The following is a 16,594-nucleotide window of genomic DNA, read 5'->3' as shown; positions in this document are numbered from 1 at the left end:
CAAAGCTTCTGCTTTCACTTCTCACTCATTCAACTTTGTCTTGTCTTACAGACTTTTCTGATTTTATGCATCTTAACCACTCTGAAACACAGTATTTGCCATCATTATAACAGAGTGGAAAGGCTTTTGAAAGGCAGACAATGAGCTAGCTGGCTCTGGAAAAGCCTCAATCAAGAGGAAAATGGAAGGCAATCTTTCATGAATAAGAAAAGAAACATTTCTAAGGGACCACAGTTTAATCTATGCCAAACACCTCTGAACAACTGGAAGAGTCACATGCTTCTTTCTCATTTAAGGGACACAATGGAGTTGTTATTCTGCCCCCATGTTTTGGAGTACACTAAATTAACCCATGTCACCCAAACTCGAGGGAGTTCATTGCAGAGAGCCATTTGCAATACAGCCTGTAATAGGTAAAAGCTTCCATCTATGGGTAAAGGAAAACCAAAGGAGCTTGAAGAAAGCACCCTGTGATTACTCAGTGGTGCACTGCTGCTCTATCAGCGTTAGCCCCTGGGAACATGGCATGACTAAAAAGAGCTATAAAGCTATTTGTATCAGCACCAGGCACTTCCAGTAAGTTTTGCATATAGAAAGGACAGCTGTAGAAGTCACACAAGAGGATTTACTGCGTACAAAGAACAGGCAGAATCCTTTACACAGCCTTTCTTTGGCCATTTCTTTGCCAGAGTAGAGACATAGCTCTTTATGACTTTTTTGTTGTTGTTGTTTTTTAGATGGGAATACTTCTTCAAAATATTCTTTAGGTTTTCTACATGCCCATAGATCCTGCCTCTTGTGGCAAGGCTCAGAAACGGTATCAGCTGTGTTACAGACTTTCTGCGAAGAACAAATTACTGCCAGCACTGCTACTACCTGCACTTAGTTACTCCTGGGACACAAACAATACCTCCTTAGAAGCAGTGACCCAAGAATGATGGCTCAAAGCTACACATTTACTCACTCATGGAAGCTGTCAACGACCCATGGTGGGTCACAACACAGCAAAGCAGGGGGCCGTGATCGCTGCAGCTTTGGGGACAGAGATGTATGGTTACACAGACATCCACCAGCCCTGTCACAAGGCAGGCAGAAACCAGGGACACCTCAGGTCGTGGTTTTCTAGAACCACTTTGGACTCATAAGTGAAGCATATTTCATTGGGCAGCCCTTCAGAATTTTGTTCACCCTAAAGAAAACTGGCAGACGTTTAGAACTATCTGGCAAAGTTTAACAGACAAATCCTTATCTAAAAATAAAACAGAGAATACAGCATCTTGTCTACACAGGACATGAAAACCTATCAGTGGCTACATGTGGTTTGGACTCATATGAGTGATAAATAACATGATTTTGTCTGAACTGACCCACAGCTCTACAAGAGAGTAATCAGATCTGAGAATGTCTTCACTCAGCTGTCTTGGGATATGATACATTGCACCTATCTCACCTTTGTGTTTCAATTCAGAAATAACATTAAGGAGCTGACAGTGAACTCTGCAAGACTATAAATGCTCACCAACATCGTGGATAAATCGCTCGATCTTTGACTGCATCCCCCAGTATCTGAACTCGACTTTACACAGTTTATATGCACACATGATGGGGTATTTTCCAGGATTGTTCTTGTACTCTTGAATCCAGTCTTCTGAGAGGGGACCTCTTTTAGTTTTCACTGATTTATACAGTTTTGGATCCTCTTCAGCTTTGTATTCATGTGGAGGGATTGGGTCTTTGACAATATCAATAGGATCTACAGAAAGAGAATAGAAGCAGTTAAAGATTTGCCTGAATAAAAGAAGAAAACATAATTTTTCAGAGTTATTTCTGTTTTACTAAATACCAGAAGCATTATAGTGATTTAGTTGCTTTTAACTTAAACAACTGATATTTAAATTGTTTATACATTGCTGCTGGGCAGTAATCAGCTCTGCCAGAGGAACTAGTACACGCAGTTCCAGCAAACAGAGGCTTCGCTCCAAAGAGATGTTTTTTGCCCACCATAACTGCAGATCCACGGCATTCTGGCAGACCTGCACACTCCATGTCCAAAAAAAACCTTTTGCACACCCCATCTTTCAGCTTTTCTAACACCACTCACAATGCTACAAAGCTCCGTCTACTGTGAGACAGTTAAATACACCTGACCTGCCCTTTCTTAGCTGTGTTATGGAAGAGGCACTACCCACTGAACATCTTATCATTGGTGCCCATCAAGAGAGGTTACTGGTAACTCCTTACATGCTATTGTTAGACTAGATGTACTGTGGAAAGCAGAAAGTTTAAGTCCTAATTAACACTTCAACAATAGAGAAGTGGAAACCAAAATGGGAGCAGAGTGATTTGAGTGTATTTTAAAGGTGCTCCAGCCCAGACCTCAGCAGAAGCATCTGAAGGGCAGGATCCCACTTCCCAAGAAACCAAAGCTCTTCTGACACTTCTCAGTGAGGCAGTGTGACTCAAGCCTACCTGTTCAGCACTGAAAGCCCAATTAGACAGGTTGAGGAATGAGGAGAGTCAAAGTGAAGTCCAAATCAAAGGGATTTAAATCACATAACACTCAAGTAAAATTGAACAGGGTTGCTGCTGTATCCTGCACATCTACAGCACTCAAGAAGCCAGAGCAGCCACTAGATGTCCCTCCCCAGAACTCCTGCTGCGGCCAGAAGTCCCCAGCTTAACACTTCTCCAGTCTCAGCACCTTCAGAGCAAGGGACGGTTCAGTCCTGCGTGGCTGTACCGCCAGCGCTCCCTGCAACGCAGGCAGGGCTGTGGCGATGCCAAGGGCACAGACCATGGTGGGCAGTGAGGCAGAGGAACGGCTACGACACTTGTCATTCTCTGCCTTTTTATAGGATGTTCCCTTTTCTGCCCATGGCAGGGGGGTTGGAACTAGACGATCCTTGAGATCCCTTCCAACCCTAACAATTCTATGATTCTTTTTCTCCTCCATTCCTCACTTATATAAGGCTCGTTAACCTGATCTTCCAAAGACCGCTGTGAGGCTGAAGTGTTAACCTGGATGAGGGCAAAACTAAAAGAGGAAGCAAAACTGAAGCACACTGTCTTGTTTCAGAAGCACAGACAGGAAAAATTTTCAGATTCACAAAGAAACTACACAAATGTTGTTAGCTACACAACTGGGGCTGCACTAGACGACCTTTGAAGGTCCCTTACAACCCAACACACTTTGTGATTTTATGACTATACAGCAATATTTTCCTCTTCTATGACTGTTTCTACCTATCAGCCCCAAAATTGTTAGATATCTTATACCTCTCAGGAGCTGCACAAATAAGAAAAAGCATCAGTTTTGATTTACAGATAGGGGGGATTCAAATTATTTCCATGTGATTTACATCAAGCATAGAAGAGAACTCAGTGTCCTCACTTTAATTGATGTAATCCTACCCTGCAGCCTGACACCAATGCCAGTGCAGGTGTGTGTTGGAGAGGGGGATGAACAGGCAGATAGGACATACCAAAGGGAAAAAAAAAAAAAAGGCAGAAACAAGGGAACAGTAAACCAAGAAGACTATTCACCTAGAATGGTTTGTCTTTTTTCTGCAGGAGAAAGGTTGAACACGTTGGCTTGCTCTCCTGGATCAGTTTTGTAGTATGTCTCAATATCAATAGAGAACTTCTCCACAAAAGGACATGTATACCTGCAAGTGAGAACAATACAGCTTACAGTAAATCCTGCAAATCTTGGCAAGAGGAGAAAATGCTTTTCTAGAATGTACAAAATCAGCCTCAGATCCAAGCCAGCCCTCATGAACTTTTTAGTTTGGATATGCTTAAAATACCAACTGTACAAATAAAGGAGATTTTCTTTACTAACCTAAGACATGAGCTTACCTCAGACACATGGCTGGAATAGCTGAGATTTGCTAAAATTCCAACCCCACTGTGAAGGATTGTGCTCCTCACAAGGTGTTACACGGATTACATGTGAGAAGATACGAGGGCACCCCACAGTTACTAGAGGCTGAGCACCCAGACTGGCCAAGAAACAACTTCCCAGATGGCAACTAGCAAGTGGAAAACTCAAGGGGACCACCAAGTCATCTCACTTTGCAGAGACACTGCAATCTAATTTGGCAATGTCTGCTCCAGGATACGATTATCACCACAGATTGTTTTTAAAGCAGTTTTCAGAAAGGAGGTAACTTTTAGGCCCGCTAACCTAACAAGTTATGTTATGACACAGACACTGGTACAAGCACACCCTGGAAATGCAGCTCTACCAGGAGAAAAGCAAAGCTCTTGCCTGGAATCTATGGCAGAGTAAAAGACAGACTGGTTTTGTGCAGCGCCAGGTTTCCTGGCCAACCAATTGACTCATGGCCATTTCAAGAGAACAGATAAAACCAGACTGGAAGTTGACTTTAATCACTTGAAAGTCAGACAGCTCCATTACATTTAGTCATGAGCCTGTACGCAGACAGTGACTGTGGGCACCTTTCCCCAGACTAATGTTACTTGTAGGGATCAGCTAACACAGAACTATGACACTTTTCAGATTTTTTTATAAAAATCAAATATCCATTAAAGCCTTTTTATTATGAAAGATGGCAGCAGAACCAGACTTCTAAACCTGGAATAGGAGTAATGCTGGAAACCAGAGTAACTGGCTTAAAGGCTATTTATTCCAGGGGATCTGAAGTCCTCCCAGACAAAATTCAGCTGAGAGGAGGAGGTCCCAAGAGGGCTCCACAGAGCCTCTGGCACTCTTCCCATCTCAGGGTGAAAACCACAGTCTGTAGGTTAGTTGTTTTCTAGCTAAATGACAGTAAGACAGTTCCCAGAAGGAACCAGCACAATTATTTATTTATTGATTAAGATTTTTCTCTCCCCACATTTTTCCCCCTAGAACAAACGAATCCTGTCTTACTTGACAGTGTTCGATATGACAACTGTCCCATCACTGGGTACATTTACAACTTCCCTGAGCCAGCAGAGATCTGCAATGTTAAGTGGAACATGCAGTGCAGGATGCAAGAACTAAATAAAAACTATTCAAGATTTCCCACGCTTTGATGGACAAAACAGCTCACATTTTAGAGCAAGCAGCCACAGATTCTCAAGTATGTATGCAGGCAGCCCAGGCAACACTCACACTCCTGAGATTAAGCACTGTGTAAAGAGTATTAGGACTTGTCCCCAGTTTCTCTAAAGGATATTAATGATTATTTATTAATGGATATTTAATGTTTGGACTTGATCCTAACGGTCTTTTTCCAACCAAAATTATTCTGTTTCTATTACTAGAGATGGAAGAGATGTCATTGCCACACAGTGACATCAACCCCTCTCTCTAAAGCAGAGAAACAGCTCTAGGTGTTTTGCCAAGTTCTACCTTGTCCTTGTGTAAGGATATGCATTCCATGATTCCTCTTCCACTCTCAGGGCTGCCTTGGGCAATATTGACCGAAACCAGCTGGGTATGTGCATACCAATGTGGTACACTTTGTGAGTATACTGCCCGTTGCCACCTGGTCCATCCATGTATGGCCTGTTCTCCAGGATCTCTACTCCACTGCCTTCCCCACATGTCTCTTCTCTGCTCTTTTTCTGAAAGGGAAAATACATCACAGTCAGTCCTTCCAGTGCATTGTACATAGCAAGGTCTATGAACATTGGGGAAGATTCCTTTGGAGCAGAGCTTCATACAGACAGCAGAACTGTAGCAGCACCTGGCAGGAAGATTAGCAAATCTAGAGATTATAAAGGAAAGAGTTAGAGGCTCATCTGGCCAACACAGGAACAAAGACATGATTTATTACAGATCTTACAAAACTCTGCATTTGGACACTAAGAGACAGATGGAATGGAGAACTTTTGGAGCTTAGACAGTATGAATGAAGACACCTCAATCCCTGCTCCTCTAACAGGTCACCTATCACTCCTTCTGAGAGGACAACTAAACCTTGGCTCCAGCTGTGAATCTCTCAACAGCACAAATGTCTTTTGCATCAGCAGATGACACAGTGAAGGGGAGTTTGTCTGCCTTGGTGCATTCTTGTGGTGTTGTATCAGTGTGAAGAATCATACACATGCTAGGTGCAATCTCACAGTACTAAAGCCCATTTTATGACCTAAAACCACAGGATTCGGGGGCTTGTTGCTTGTGGTCTGGCATGGCAGCAACTCTCCAAGAACAGCTTGGAGATTTTGCTTTGCTAATTAAGACATTTAGAAGAAACAACCCAAGTTTGCCAGAATGCACACAGCACCCCCTGGCAGCCTCCATATTTTGGCTTATTTGTACTATTGTCCCTCTTTGAGAAAGCTGGCAAAAATTCCTTCAATTAAAAAAAAATACTAATTTCAGTGCTTCTAAGAAGAGCTAGACGCAAAGCAAATATTTATTCATTTCTAACACATTTCAGCAGATTGGATGATGTATAACCTTCATCATTTCCAAACAACAGATTCATATTGTTAGTATTTGGAGTTTATTGTTTGTATTTGAGAGCGCAGTACTTTGGAAATTAAGGAAAAAAGAACTGGAATTTTAACCAAGAAGAAACTGTGAAATGTAACACAATAACAACTTCTCATTTTCAGCATATGAACAATTTAAAGGATAACATGGTTTAACAGAAAATGATTAATAAGATGCAAGAGTTCAGCTTTTTATCTTTTAAGGACAGGATGATAAGCCAACACCACTATTCAGAAGTAAACAGCCCTCTTTTTAAAAGAGCTCTCAAGCAATTTTGCATTTAAACAGCTGTAACCAACAGAACTAAACAACTGACAATCTAAACAGTCATTTTTTCCCACCCCACAAACTACAATACTCCTGCAAAAGAAAACCACTTTTTTACAGTTTATTCCTAACATTCAGCTGGCAGTTCATTAAAATACACATCCTTTTAAAACAAATTACTGTCTTTCAGCTCTTATGTAAGCACTGACCAAGCCCTGTACAAATATTTATGACAATAACATTAAATAATCTTGATGACCCAAAAATCTGGGTAATTTAAAGGTCTTGGAGAAGGCAGTAACCCAGGCAGGCATAGAAGATGTGTCAGACAGAATAACAGCGCAGCATCTGCTCTAAACTGTTGATACAATTATGGAGATCTAGAGTTTTATTATATGCCAGAAGCAGATGAAAATCATAAGCAGAGGAAAGATGGATTCTCATCTTGCTAAGTTATCACAATGTAGAAAGGTTCACCAGCTGGACTTAAAGCTCAATTCTAGATCACAAGACTACCAGCAATTACAGCTAAATCTGCAAGTCCTCATCTGGGACTAAGATATATTTTGGAGTTTTACAATTTCAAAAGAAATCCAAAGCACAGTGTGGACTCAGCACCTTCTAGGACTGAGCCAAGCAGGACCTACACAGAACTGGGTCTCCAGATTCACAAACAGTTGTACTGAGTCAGAACTAAAACACTGACAGTTTTAACAGCCATGGTTGATATGAAAATGGACAAAAAACATCCTCTAAGCTTTCTTTCTCAGAATTCAATTTCATACTCTTCCATTCAGAGCAACATCTGAGGCATGCCTTGCCTTCCTCCTACAGCTCTCCACCTCCTGAAGCTCTTCTGAGAGCCATGGAAAGGGCCAGCTGCTTCCATGACCGTAAGTTTGAAGGTTCAAGATCCTGTGTTGCTGATCCAGACTTCTGCTCCCATCAAACAGATCAGCAGCAGGCAAGGAGCTCTCCTGCAGGATGTGTTTCCATTTATTGAGGTCCCTGGCATCACCCTGCAATATCATGTCACCCTCACTCAAAACAGTTTCCCTAAACACTGTTTTCTTCTGTTGTGTTTCCTGAGGGATTTAAGATGGACCAAAGCAAGTTTTCTCCTCAACTTGATCCACTTGAGAAGGCTCAAGATGAGCACTCAAATCAAAGCCTGGCTCTGATGGTCTCATGAACTGCAAGTTCTCCATGAAAGGAAGATTCAAGCTGGCACAAAGAGAATACAGACACTTGTCTGTGACCTCAGCCCCCAAACAGCAGTGTTCTGATCCATGCACTGATCAGAATTACCCATCTTTGAAGACAGACCATCCTTAGCCTCCCTATAGGCTTGAGTAATTTTTTTGTTTGTTTGTTTCAACACAAGAAGAAATGGTTTACATACAAATCAGTTCAGAAAACAAACTTCAATACTTTCTTAACTATGAGGCCTGATCCATACTCAGGAGGACCTCTGCTTGAACCTTTCTCATTTGAAACCCAGAAGCTGTAACAGCCCAGACACATACATCTAACACTAACATTCTCCACTTCTCTTTCTTATATCTAGCCAGATTTGACAAAAATGTCTTCACAGGAAGATGAGCTCTGTGGTTCTCACCCTACAGCTAGAACCCTGGTGAACTTGCAACATTGGCCAACTTCTTTACATGAATACTTCCATAAGCAGCTCTTCCACATGACTTAGTAAAGCTAACACTCAGCTTCCCAGACAGAGCTGTCTGAATGTGGGAGATGTGATGGATGGCACAGTGTTAAGGTCCCAACACTTTGTCAGGGAAGAAGGGAAAAACCCAAATTAACTGAGACTCTTTGCAGAAGTCAGTTTGCATCCCACTTCTAATTTCTGGTTATTTAATTCACCTATATGCACCTGAAGAAAACCACGAACTCTATTCTGAGAGCAGGGTATGCTTCCTCCTTCAGCATTTCCAGGCGACAAACTCCAGCCTATAGCCTCTTTCACCCTGTTGCAGATTTTGGCCATACATATTTCTCCTGCTTGTCACTTACTGTCATAATATATGACAAGAGGAAGCAACAACGTTTTCTTAGATGAATGTGAAGTAAGAGCTTTACCTCTGCAGAATGAGGAAAAAAAAAACAAAAACAAAAAACGAACCTAGAGCTGCAAATTTTATATCCCAAACTATCTTTTGAGCCAGGACTCTTGAGTAAGGCTAATCTGTGCTCCAGACACAACATCACTTACCACTAGGAAGGACAGTACAATCAAACTCCCCACCATAAACTCACACAAAGTTGCTTCCCAGCCCTGCACACTCTCATCCTTAGCACTGAGGTCAAGAAGAAGTGAAAAAGTCAGATGGTGAAGGGTACAATTACCAACCAGTCACAAAGACAAAAAGAAGATAGGTTTCTCAGACAGTGAAAACAAAGACATCAGCCACAGGCACTTGAGATCAGGATGACACTCTGTGCTAAGCCCCACGGTGAAAGCACAGCACTTAGGGAAGTGAAGAGCAATTTGCTTCTCAACCATATAGCCTCTTCACGCTTATTGTGACTCTGCTACAGCAGGGAAAGGGCTTGTTACATGGAAGTGGTCTGTAAACAACAATTAAAAAATAACCATTGATTAGGAAAAGCATTTGGCTGGAGAAGTGTCTGGCAAACACTCTCCAAAGAATAGCTGTCTGCTGGGAGTGGCTGATGTGCAGGCATTTTAGTGTCAGTCGTGAAGGTTTCAGCCTCATAGAGCCATGCCTCCATGGGAAATAGAGACTTTATTTAGCCAGCTGCCTGTGTCATTCCTCCTTGCTCCTAACCAACATCTTCCTCAGAAACATCTGAGGAATGATCCCAAACAAAATCAAAGTGTGGCTCACAGCTCTGCTATGCAAGTTACCTAAGCCACCACCACAGTAAACCATCTTATATTGTATGACAACAGAAAATCCAGTCATCCCTCTAGAAGTCCCTCGCTTCTGCTGATGAAACTCCATGTTCTGCACAGCCCCATCCATAGCTTTCCAGGACAGATGGTGACACAGATCCCTTCCAGCTAAAGTAATAGCATTAAATTACTCATAACAGGGAACCCAGAGAAGCAGATGCACCATGATTAGCAAGAATGCCAGTTACTTAAAGGCTTCTATTAAAATAAATCTCTTGGCACAGCAGCATAGCATGGGACACAGCACATGACCTCACCATAATGATCATAGTTAAATAATTCCCATGAATGTCATCTAAACATTGGGCTCGCCCAACCCCATTTATCATCTGTCCTTCTCAACAGGAGATAAATGGCTATAAACAAGGCCTTCCACCAGCAAAGACAGGTTGATCAGTTCTCAGATCTTCTATCCCCCTTCCCAGTCAAACAGCTAACAACATGGAGCACATCTTGCAAAGTCTTAGTCCAGCAAATTTGTCCTGGCACAGATGAGTGGGACGAGGTGACTAAGTGCAATTCGTCTGTTTCTCTAGTGGGGTACAGCTGATGGCTGGAAGGGGGACCTCTGAGGATCATCTAGTCCAACCCGCCTGCTAAAGCAGGGTCACCCTGAGCAGGTTATACAGGATCATGTCCAGGCAGGTTTTGAAAATCTCCAGAGAAGGAGACTCCACAACCTCTCTGGGTAGCCTGTTCCAGTGATTCAGCACCCTCTAAGTCAAGAAGTTTTTCCTCATGTTTATGTGGAACTTCCTATGTTCTAGTTTTTGCTCACTGCCCACCTAGGTGCATATTGGCTCGTGTTCAGCCAGCTGTCAACCAGCACCTCCAGGTCCTTATCTACTGGGCAGATTTCCAGCCACTCTGCCCCAAGTCTGGTGTGTTGCAGGGGATTGTTGTGACCCAAGTGCAGGACTCAGCACTTGCTTCAGTTAAACCTCATACAGCTGACCTTGGCCCATCGATCCAGCCTGTCCAGATCCCTCTGCAGAACCTTCCTGCCTTCAAGCAGATCAACAATCCCACCCAATTTGGTGTCACCTGGTTTAGCCGTGGAGCCAAGCAGAGGCTGCACTGGGGCTCAGGCACATACACTGAGAGCCTCCACGAACAGCTCAGGGCTTTCGTTTCTCCTGAAGTTGTTTTGGGTTTGTTGTTGTTTCGTTTTCACTTGCTACTTTGAGCACTTCAATGGTACTGCAGAGAAGAGTAATGACTGGGTAGGTTGCACAGATCCAGACATTGTTCAAGCTTTTAAAAATAGATTATAGCTATAATCTTACCTTTTTTACCACTGATCATTGTTTATAGCACAACCCCTCAGTCTAAATAAGTTAGATAGTGATTACAAAAGGTTGATGTGTTTTAGGTTAACTATGAAGCTTCTTGGTGCTTTACAGCAATGTATTTACACACTTCCATGGCCTACTTTAATGACCCCAGGGAGTTTTGGTATGAAATTATTTGAATTATGAAGACTGACAGCACTATGCTTAGTAGACCTATTGTCCATGAATAATGAAGACACAAATCATTGTCTGGAAGCAATAACCAGAAGAAGTTTTGGGTTGGGTTTGGGTTTTTTGTTGTTTTGTTTTGTTTGCTTGTTGTTTTTTCTCCTCTAGCTCCCACTTGACAACTGGGTATTTCGATAGCTCAGACAATTCTTCTGGGATAATCCATTAAAATAACTCTGAAGTTTTGGGATTTTTTATGCCATTTAGACACAGAGATGGACACAAAAGGTTTACATCTAGCTGATGGTTTCAGTTAACAACAGTAAAGCCATCTGTGTAACCACTGAACAAAAACACGACAGCAAATATCCCCAGAGGATCCTGCTAACATACTTGCTCATACTGCTGTGGCAAGAGAGGCCAAGAAAACATCCTCTACAGCCTAGTACTATTTTTTCATTGGTTTGGATGCCAAGGCTACCACAAATGCCAATTAAGTCCCCAGAAACAGACTTGTCCTTTGGGAACCAGAGAAAACCAAAACTGCCTCCCCACAATCCACCAGACAACAAAAAAACGCCTGAAGCTGCTTAGGATGGATGACTCCTGCCCTCCTTGGGTAGCTTTTAAGATCTGGTTCCACTAATCAGCCCAATTTTTTTGTTGTTGTTTCTGTTCAGTTTTAGAAAGTAAGTACAAAGGCATCTAAGATGTAAAGGGCTAAGAAACAAAATTTAGGCTAGGAGAGGAATAAACTACTTGTTCTCAATCTCTTAAGGAAAAAAATGTTCCTAACTGTTTCCATTATTTAGGTTGATGGAGATTTCACTCTCAGAATAACAGAATTGTTTTGGTTGGAAAAGACTTTTAAAGTTAAGTCCAACCATTAACTCATCACTGACAAGGCTACCACTAAACCATGTCTCTCAGCACCACATCTCTGGGTCTCTGAAACCCCTCTCCAAGGATGGTCACTCCATCACTGTCCTGGGCATTCTGTTCCAGGGTTTAACAACCCTTTCAGGGTTATTTTTCCTCATGTCCAACCTAAACTTCCCCCAGTGCAATTTGAGGCCATTTTCTCTTGTTCTATTGTCATCTGTGAGAAGAAACTGATCACCACCTAACTCCAACCTCCTCTTAGGGAGCTGTAGAGGGCAAGAAGGTCTCCCCTCAGCCTCCTTTTCTTCAAGCTAAACAATCCCAGTTCTTTCAGCCATGCCTTATCAGACTTGTGCTCCAGACCTTTCACCAGCTTCATCGCTCTTCTTCAGACACATCAATGCCCTTCTCACAGTGAGGAACCCAAAACTGACCAGTACTTGTTTTGCAACCTCAACAGTGCCGAGTACAGGGGCACAATTACTTCCCTAGTCCTGCTGGCCACACTATCTCTGATTTCTTCCCATTGATTTTCCAGTGTTACCTTCTTCCCATCAACATCTACCTTCCTCTGTGTGTCCTAGGCAGCTGCCATCAGCAGTGCATACTGACACTGTGCAAGAGCAGGACCTGCGTGCACTGAGAAGGTGCCAGTTAGACCATGACTGGTGTGCTGCGTGTGACAGTAGGTGTAAGCCACACCTCCTGTTAGCCTCAGCCATGTATCTGGGCTTGTTGTGGTGACACCAGCATCCAACACCATAAATAAAACAGCATGACAGCAGCTGCTACAAGCACCTAAACAAGTCAACAACAGAGACACTGGAAAACACCAAAAGGTCCTGAAACCAATGTATGGTTTTATTCTCAACACATTTTCCCACCAGAAGACTTCTGTGGATGGGTAACATGGACACTGACCACATGCATCCATGGGGCCACCCACTCTGCCTTCAGCTGTCTCCCTGTGACTTAGCTCTGTGTTCTGTTAACCACTCCTTTCTGAGCATTTGAGCTGACATCTAATTCATTACGAGCAATCTGCTTTCACCACCAGCAACCTTCTGCCTGCTGATACAGATATCTGATAGACCAGGCACCATTCATGTTTGGTATTTACTGGAGGCAATCAAAAATCAGGTCTTTGGCTATGAAAACAAAATGCTGGTTTACCCTATAAGTATGGTAGAGTGATGCTTTCTCAAGCTGGTTTTGTTTTTTGTTGTTTGTTTTTTTTTTCTTTTCAAAATGTATCAAAGCCCTGAACACTCAGTTGAAATTATATTGTCCTAACAACCTAACAAGGGTGATACCTGAGCAAAAACACTTTTTTCCACTGTGAAAGAAGGGAGCACAGGAGATGCTACTATTCCGTCCTTACAGAAGCCAAGAAGAACTTCTGACCAAAACAATTGTACTGGTGTATAACATTTTCTAAGAGCAAAGAGAAAGTTATATGACTTAAAATTAAAATAACAGTAAAAATTACCCTTATTGTTATTATTGCAGTAGAACAGTCCACACAACTTCTTATCCAAGTGTTTTATGCCACAGACAAAAGAGCTGAGTCCTCTCAGGTTAAAGAGGATGGAATCAACAAGGCAGAGCCATTTTAAAGAGGGAAAACATAACCTGAAGACACAGAGCTGCTGACAGGGATACATCTAGTATCCAGATCTTTAAAGCCCCATTTCAACATCCTACCCATGATGTGGCAGCCTTCTTTGCTGGGCTTGCATAGGGACCTTTACAAAATAGAGCAAAACAGCCCTCAAACAGGAAAGACAGGAAAGCTTCTCCATTTGTGTTTTGCAGGAGTTGAGCACAGTCTTACTGGTTATATTGGGAAGACAATACTAAAGGTAGGCAGGAGCTAGGAATCCTCTTCCCCCAGGGATGGGTTTTACTAGTTCTTTTGAACCTGCACTTTATAAGGTACAAATGAGGAACAAGCCATGTCAGGTCGGACTAACAAACCTTGAACAACAAAATTGGTGGAGGACAGCAAGGACTTGAGCATTTTGTTCTTGTTACTCAAACGCAAGGCTTACTAAATTTCATTATGCACAGTTAAGTTGGCACTAGCTTAATGGGAAACCAGGCCCAACTGCAACAGGACTTCCCACTCTCTCCAGTAACACCATTCCTGCCCTGTTAGAAGTTGTGGACACCACAGGACCACAGCTTTGCTCACACCATGTGCACCACATGATGAATGCAGGCAACTTTAAACTGCAACATCTGTTTCCATGGCAATGGGACTGCATCAGCAATCCACTGGGTTTAGCTTAGGCCATCTTCACTTAGGCTTCAGTGCTGCACACAAATCATTACTGTTAACAGCAAACCAGCTGATGTCACTAGTAACCATGGTGCCCACAGCTGAGGTTTCTGTGTGCCCTTTGTGCTCTAACATGCATCCTTCACGCATGACAGTTATTTTAATCCAATTAGGGCTGTTAAAAAAAATAATAATGCAGGAAGGGTCAGTGACAATACTTATTTAAGCAAAGGAAGGTTAGTTTGAGTCAACAAGATAACAATCAGAACATGAAGCTTTATAATAGCACTTTGACTCTGAACCTCATTGCACTGTACACACAGGAATGACCTGAAACCTGGGGAAATGGGAAAGAAATCTGTTCCTCATCAATGACTCTATTAATAAAGGCAAAAGAGCAGCTGTTTTAAACATCCTCCATCTAGGTTTGATCAATGGCTGGGCAATGTGCAGTGCTTCACTCCATCCAGGCAACACCTCTTCCCCCAAACAGTGATGCCTCACCAGATGAGCATAAAACTTGGTCTTAAGTGCTCCTACCATCCAGTAAATAAATAAATAAATAAATGGTCCTAAAATGAGAGGGAGTTGTCAAGTGTATGTGAGTGTAGAGAAATCAGAAGATTACCCATCCTGGCAGAACCCTAGTCATAATGCTGCCCTATCAGAAAGCCAAAGAACAGCTCTATCAATACTGAAACACATCACAGAGACCTAAGACTTTGTTCACTGTGAGCAGTTTCCTCCAGATTCATTCACCTTACACATCAACAAACCTCCTTCGTGTCCCTGACCAGCACTGGGTTTAGAAACAAAGGATCCTCCTGGCAGATCAGCAATCACAGCAGTGACTCAAGTGAGGCTGCCCCACACACTCTGCAGCTGGAGGTTATGCTCAGAGCCATCAAGACAACCAAGTCCCTTTTGCCTTTCCTCCTCAAGATAGTCTGCTTTCATTGGGGATATCCAACACATTAGCTTATTATGGTTACTCTCAATCATCTACCTAAAGTAATTAGCATCTGTCTTCACAACCTAGTGCTGCACAGCTGCAATTTCCAGGAGGGTTCCCCTTTGGGTTCTTCCTAGCTCTCCAGGAAGCTGCCATCTGATCACCTCCCTGCCTGCAGCAGGATATATTATGGGGTTCTTCCCTCAAGTTTACCAAGCAGGAATTAATGCCCAGGAGACCCCAGATCTCTTCCTGACACCCCTCCATTCTCCTGAGACCTGTCTGGGGTGGGGGTCACAGCCCTTTGCACAGCACCCAAGCTGAAGGAACCTTCTCCCTCTGCATTTCCAGCCCCAAATCCTGCAAGATCCCCAGCCAGAAGTAGCAGAGTAAAGCTGAGCATGCAGGAGGCCCTGAAGAATGGACCACTCTCATCCAAGGAAGTGCAGGCTACCTGCCCTGCACCTGCAGCACTATCATTCTTGGCTGCTTTTCTTGTAATGCAAAAAACCCCACTCTTAATAAAAGGCCTACAGTTAAAGGCAGGAGAGGCTGTCAGCAGCAGACTCTCGCAAGACAGAGCAGGAATTGGTGCAGCATCAATCGGTACCAATGTGGCATGCACTGTGTTATCCAGGAAAAGGTCTAGATATTAATGAAGCTGTTTGTACAAACCCAGGATATTTTTGGGACAATCAATTCTGCAGGACTATAAATAATTCCCAGCATTAAGAGAACCATTCTCACAGCCACTCATTAATCATTTCACCTTACAAAGATGCCCAGTCATGCTCCTACGGAGCCATGTGCCAGAGGCACATGAATCAGGAATCACTTCATTATGGAGATAGCTCAACCTTGTTTATCCCACATGCTCCATCTTTCAAATGTTTACTCCTGTGTATTTCATCTTCAGAGTATTTCCTTCCCTCTCTTTAAATGGATTTTTCACTGTATCAGCTATTCCACAGACACTGTGTGAAAATTATTGTCCCCAGTTTAAAGAGAGGCAAAGCAAGTTGCCCATTATTACGAGTCAGAGATTAAATTTCAACTCAGGGTATTTTGGATCAATTTTGATCCTCTGACCACATCTCTTAGATTTTAGAAACTCAATGCAATTATTCACTAACAATAGACTGTATGATAAAATAGTGGAAGAATGGCTTGAAGAAATCCCCACAGTTTTCCTAAGACTTAATTCATTACTTGCCTTCAGGCATTTGAAAAAGTGAGAACTTAATCTGTGTCAGCAGTCAGGATTTTGTCCACATGACAGAAATCTTCTTTCATAAGAATAAAGAAACACAAAGAAAGAAAGAAGATTTTTGACAGCCACAAAACGCTCAGCAGGATTGTCCATGCTGTA

The 16,594-nt window shown here is 42.6% G+C and overlaps 1 protein-coding gene across 5 annotated transcripts in view; it reads right to left on the bottom strand.

The window, feature by feature from the left end:
• Window positions 1-16,594, bottom strand: part of PITPNM2 (phosphatidylinositol transfer protein membrane associated 2) — a 70,935-nt gene that overhangs the window by 48,341 nt on the left and 6,000 nt on the right. For all 5 annotated transcript variants that reach the window (XM_054392717.1, XM_054392718.1, XM_054392719.1 and 2 more), the window contains exons 2-4: window positions 5,360-5,574; window positions 3,544-3,665; window positions 1,520-1,753 (exon numbers count right to left, since the gene is read on the bottom strand). In XM_054392717.1, coding sequence (XP_054248692.1) covers window positions 1,520-1,753; window positions 3,544-3,665; window positions 5,360-5,574 — 571 coding nt within the window. The remainder of the gene's footprint in view (window positions 1-1,519; window positions 1,754-3,543; window positions 3,666-5,359; window positions 5,575-16,594) is intronic.

Source organism: Indicator indicator, chromosome 26, assembly GCF_027791375.1.
Source record: "Indicator indicator isolate 239-I01 chromosome 26, UM_Iind_1.1, whole genome shotgun sequence".
NCBI classification, from domain to species: domain Eukaryota; kingdom Metazoa; phylum Chordata; class Aves; order Piciformes; family Indicatoridae; genus Indicator; species Indicator indicator.
Note: the sequence above shows the minus strand (reverse complement) of the source record. Positions and strands in the feature narration are given on the sequence as shown.